The sequence below is a fragment of the Apis dorsata genome, unplaced genomic scaffold (assembly GCF_000469605.1).
Source record: "Apis dorsata unplaced genomic scaffold, Apis dorsata 1.3 scaffold_129, whole genome shotgun sequence".
NCBI lineage: Eukaryota > Metazoa > Arthropoda > Insecta > Hymenoptera > Apidae > Apis > Apis dorsata.
The window spans coordinates 587,880-594,125 of NW_006263422.1; the positions used below are offsets into that span (position 1 = coordinate 587,880).

A 6,246-nucleotide genomic window follows, 5' to 3' on the forward strand; every position below is an offset into this window, starting at 1 on the left:
AGTAATAAATTACGAAACATGATTATTTTTTATGCAAAATAGATATATTTTAAAACACATTAATTTGATTATTCGAGAAAAAGATAATATGAAATATTTTTTTAAAATTTTTAAGATATAAGATAAGATAGAAAATTTCATGAAATTTGTTTTAAAAGATAATAATATCGGTACAATTAAATTATTATATATTTTAAAAAATTATAATAATACGTGCAAAAAAAAAAGAACATAAATACTAAAAATAAATCTACGCTTATTACAAACACTAATTATTCGATATAATTTAAAATAAGATGATAAAGTTTATTTTTAATATTTTTCTAAACTTGTAATTGAAATTTATTATTTTGAAATATGATTGATTATAAATATATTGAAATATATTGATTGAAATATGTATGCGAATGATTATTCTAATCTCGTATACTCGTAAAAAATGAATAGTATATATAAAAAAAGAAAAAAATAATAAGATATGGTATTGCATCATACCTATCAATTACTGTTAGAAAAGTGCTTATATAATATTTAAGTACGTACATATTTAATTTAAACCTATGACGTAAATGTCATAAATATACAATTAACACACTGCATCTAAGACGAATGAATATTATAATGCTTTAATAATATTCGAACAATATTAATTTTGTTGGACAAAACGATGTAAATCTAATTATAATAATACGTTATCGGTGTAATTTTTTTCACTATTCAGTATTTGTAAAGTAGGTCGTGAATTCTGTTATACCGGATATGAGTTCAGTTATCAAAGTTGATTATTTCGTACTTTCGTCAGAATTTTTGCTTCAAGGAAGAGTTTAAAAATTTGAATATTTAAATTTAAATATAAAATAATTTTTATTTTTGTAATTGAATGTTAAAAAATTAATTTATTCTTAAATAGATATTCGTATTACAGAAAATAGAATAATTGTTTAACGATTCGAATAGTGTAATTAGAATGTCATTGGTAAATTAAATCAAAAACGAGGTACAGAATTTGTCTACGCAATCGATGCATTCTTTTTGTCCTGAGCCTCGGAGGACTCTTTTATCATTTTAGCGTCATTTTCAACTTTACCGATTCGGCTCAAAGTAAGATTATAATGGTTAGCAATGGTTGGAGTCAAAGCTAAATTTCAATTTAAAATTATAAATGATCGTTTTAAATTTCATCGAGCGTTGTCTTTTGTCAAAACATTCGGGTTATATATTAGATATATAATATGATTTGCGAGATCATCGTCTTAAAAATACATTGTAAAGTCGAGAAATGTAATATTTATATTTTTTACATAAAAGATACATTTTGTAGTTTTGAAAGAGAAATAATAAAAAGTTTACTCAATTGACATCTCGTATCTTCTACGTATCACGTGCCAAAAGCACGTACAGACAAGAAGAGGAAATAGTGGGAGAAGGACGGACATGGGATAAAAATATTGAAATCAGCGCCATCTTCAGAATGCCGCAAATGAAACACATATAGAAGATGGTGGCAAGATAATTAGAGTAAGAATTAACTACTGACGCCATTTTTTGGGTGATGATCATAAAAATCAAGAGATGGCGCTGATAGTTCATTTCTACGTGTATTTCTTTTGCGGCATTCTGAAGATGGCGCTAATTTCAATATTTTTATATAATTTCTGTCCTTCTCCTATTGTTTCTTTTCTTTATCTATACTTCTTCAAAATTTATACGCTCGAAAGACTTCGATATCCAATTAATTTTATTTTCTGTTATTCGTAACAAAGTCAAAAGATCAATTATTGAATATAATTCAATAATATAACGTATGATGATGATTTATAAAAAGATTTTATAAACTTTTGTGATTAAATTAAATATAATTCTTATATTAAATCTTACGCTCTAAATCATAAAGAGCATTCTAATTTTTTGCGCGATTATATAATATTTCAGAACTCAAAGTTCCATTAAATGTTAAATCTATTGTATATCTCGTCTGCAATTAAATAATACCAGTAAAAATTCAAGACGAAAGATAATAACGACATCTACGGAAAGAAGTCGATAAAACGAAACTCTGATAAACAACCCCCAAAGCTACCCACCTTACCGGCCAATCACATTGAATGTTCGGTACGGTTCGGGACTGTGGGTGGCAGGTAAGACAAATAGTGGTAGGGAAAGAGGGTGGGGGGTGGATGGTCGTAAACACTCGCGCAAGAAGCACGTACATAGTCTCGCGAGAACTCGTGCCATGATTACGTCGTTCTGGAATATGAGCGTGATAGACGTGTAGCGATCGAACGAAACGATCGTGCGATCGCAAAAGTTTGACAGAACTTGTCACGGATTTCTTTTTCTCCACGATTCGTCGGTCGAATTATATCGAGATTGTTATTGTATACAGGCAATATTTGCCGATTCGTTCGAATAGAAATAATTATCAGAGATATCGGTTAATTTTGCGCGGCGGTGTTTCGAATGTGCCGGTGAAACATAACCTTATGCGATGCGTCGTCCCCTGATTCGCCATCTCTCCGAGGGTGGTGCAGGTGACAATACCAGTGCCAGGAGGCAGCAATCCGTAAAGGAGGATGATCGTGCCAGTTACACCTGGAATTGCCGCGAATATGGGCATCATCTGTCTTCCTGCGACCTTCTCAAGGTTCCGACAGCCCTCGGATGCCGGGGGCAAACCACGTCGCCGGAGCCACGAATCGCGATCCACAGGTAGGCCGATTTCGATCAACAGTAGTCGTGTTTCATGTTGGTAGGGGAGGCTAGCTCCGAAATTGTCCGGGTCAGTGCATCCTTCGGGGGCTCATTCTGGGTAACCGCGCTCGCGCACTACACTCGATTGTAGTTATATTTAAGCAAACAATTTTGGATTTTGTTTCTTGAAATTGTTAAAAAAAATTTATTCAATTAATTTCAAAGATAACGCACGTATTGCATATATATTGCACGTATTTCGCTAAAAGCGAAATTTTTGATTTTTAGGTTACGTTTTTTTTATTCTTTATTCGAATATAATCGCAGCATAATCTTATAATTGAATATCGTTTTGTTTGTACAATGTAACGTATTTCTATCTATTTGAATCTGAAATATAAATTTTAACATATTAGCTTCGTGTTTTTATTAAATATCACTTTCTAAATATCATTTTACTTTATACTTTTTTATATTTGAATCAAATTAAATTAAATTGAATTAGGATCGAATGTTTCTTCACACTCTATCTTTTTACAACGTAACACGATTCATTATCCTTCCAACGAAATTATCGATTTACGACAATTTAAACAAATTCTGAAATTTTCTCGTAAACGAGGTTAACGGATATGTATCTATATTTTCGTGTATAGATTAAGGCTGCGCCCTATATTTCGTGACCCAAATTCTCTTTCTGTTGGCTCATATATTCCGGAAAAGGAACATTTTCTAAATAATGGCCTTTGACTCGATGGGATTACTACGTATTATTTATGTATATACAGAGAGTAGAAACGTAACAGGGAAATGTTTGTCGCGTCGTCAAATTGTCGATGATCACGAAATTATTTCTGGAAAATAATGCGTCTCCGATTCGACTAGTTTCCGAATTACATCAGAGATAGTTACAGAAGTTTGTCGCGCTCGTAGCACGAAATGAGAAACCGGTAAACAGTTCTAGGTGAAATAGGTCATCGACGAAATTTACGATCAAAATAATCTTCTTTAATTTTGAACGAAGTATACATACTCGTGCAGTCCTTTCAAATTTTTATCCCAGAAATCGTAGAAATTTGATTTTACGACAAGTGAAGTGTCGAACGCCGCGTATTCAAAATTTGTTCGTTCCCTCGAATATAAATACGAATTTCGCGTCGAGGATTGATTAATTTATTGACAGTTGAAATATACACGCTCTATATTTCTCATTTACGTTATCTCGGTCGTACAGGAATTAATGATTTCTCGTAAGATGGTTAGTTAGTAGGATTAGTCATTCATCTTTCGTTTCGGTATCTCTGTGATTTATTGAATGTTATTAGAATTTCCGGAGCGTATCGCAGTTTAATTAAACGTAGGAGAGATATTTGGCGATGGGGCCAAGAGTTATATTCTCTTTGAAAGATACGCCTTCCTTCCTCATTTGATTGATTTCGTAATTTGGGATCTAGGAAAAGAGACGTCGGTTCATTGGATTCGATTCGTTGCTACGTTTAATTTTAACTCGATCCATCGTACGCCATCTTCGAAAAGAGAGGACGAAAAATTGGAGAGAATAAAAATCGCGTTAATCTTTTGATTGAAATTTTTTTTTCTCTCCTTATAAAAAATTCTTCTATCTTTCGAAGGAAGGAAATTTTAATAAAAATCTTCTTTCCTTCGTAATGCCAATTTACGTCACTTACCGCTTGCAAATAAGAAATTACCAGAAACGGTATATAAACAAAGAAAGGGAGACGAGCGAATAAAAGCGGGAAATAAATGGCACGCTAATTTCGTCTCTTATTCAACAAGTGTAAACACTTTTGTGCTCGCGTTCCGTTTAACCTGTTGAATAAATATGAGTCTGAAAAGAAGCAAGTTCGGCCAGGATCGTATTTCGATGCTTCTTTCTTCCAGACAATTGTTCAAGAATAGAGAAAGAGAGAGAGAGAGAAAAAAAACTGGTTTCGAGTCCGAAAAGAGAGTGGAAGCGCAAAAAAGGACGTTGGAGGATGCATTCGTAGAAATTCGGTTCTTTTAGGGAATAAATTGTAGAGATCCTGTACGTACGCCATTGGGCGTATTTGGACATTGATAAGGACGATAGGGGAAAAGGAGAACGAATTCGTTTATTAAAAACTTCGATAAAACTTCGATAAAAGTATAGTTTGGAAAATTCTCATTTTTTTTTTTTTTTTATCGATTTTGGACACGATATCTTTTATCAATCGAGCAACCGATAATCCTTGCCTCCAATCTCCTTATTTTCGATTATTTAACCGTGTAATCTGATAGATTCTTGTATCTTGCAGCGTGGAAACAATTTTATCCGACTGGTCAAACAAGTATATATGATCGATTCGATCGTCAAAGAAAATCGTCTCCGTGTTCTTTCGGTTACAATTTTTCTCGATAAATCTTCGTTTAAACTAGGATATCGCTCCAATAAAATTCCTGCTTAATCTTAATTGGCAAGTGATAGTTTGTTCACGTTTGATCAGACACGATCCGACAATGAGAAATTAGAAAGATCAAATGCGAAATAAATCTTGGCGGACGAAACAAATTTGCCATTGTTCGAAATTCTTGATTTTTAATTACGGATTAATTGCATTCCCGTTCAACCAATTAATCCTTCCTATCCTTAAATCCTTTATTATTTTCACGAACGAATCTCTCGATCGTCATAAAAATACGGAAGATGCATATTATAATTCGATAGAAAAAAAATAATAAAAATATTATTTAATTAAATATTAATAAAAAAATTAAATTTTTATTTCTGAATTGTAATTAAATTAGTGATCACATAATCACATACACAATGTGGAAAAATACATTCACTGGAAAATTTTTATAAACTTATGAAACTTATGATCATCGTGTCTCCTTTTTTCATTCAAATAGCACATGTAAGAGAGGTCTTGACAATGGAAAGGGTTAAACCTGAAAAACCTGAGTTAAAAAGACAGATCAATATAAATATTTTATTTATACTTAACGGACTATAAAATGACTGATAATTTGTACAATCTTATCACGTTTTAAAATTCCAACGATTATACTTCATCTTTTATCAATACAATCGAACAACGGTTAGTTTTCGCGTTTAATCGCCACTCGTAATATCATCGTTTAAACAAAATCAACTCAATTTTTTTAATTATATAACGCGTTCCTTCTTCGTAACGTAATGATAATTTTCAACTAAAGAAAATAACTATATATATATATTTTTTCTTTTTCTTTTTCTCTCTCCGTTTTTATAAAAAAATATTTCGATATCGAATTCGTTTTATTTCGGTTCGTTCGAATATTATCATTTTCGAATAAAGGAAAGGAAGATTTGGAAAAGTATGTTTCGATCGAATCGAGAAAATAATGGGAGGGAGACTCGACTCGAATTTGACGGATTTTCGCAAAAATTCTTGCTTCGACTCAGTTCGAAGTTCGTATATAATTCGTATATAGTTATTATATATATAATATATAAATATAAATAAATATATATATATATAAATAAAAATATATATATATGTAAATATAAATAAATATACATATAAATATAAA

The 6,246-nt window shown here is 31.5% G+C and overlaps 1 protein-coding gene across 1 annotated transcript in view; it reads left to right on the plus strand.

Annotated features, from left to right (window-relative positions):
- Positions 1–2,201: 2,201 nt before the first annotated feature.
- Positions 2,202–6,246, plus strand: part of LOC102671118 (rap1 GTPase-activating protein 1-like) — a 110,255-nt gene continuing 106,210 nt past the window's right edge. Inside the window, exon 1 of the mRNA XM_031509137.1 lies at positions 2,202–2,709. Coding sequence (XP_031364997.1) covers positions 2,489–2,709 — 221 coding nt within the window. The 5' untranslated portion in view covers positions 2,202–2,488. The remainder of the gene's footprint in view (positions 2,710–6,246) is intronic.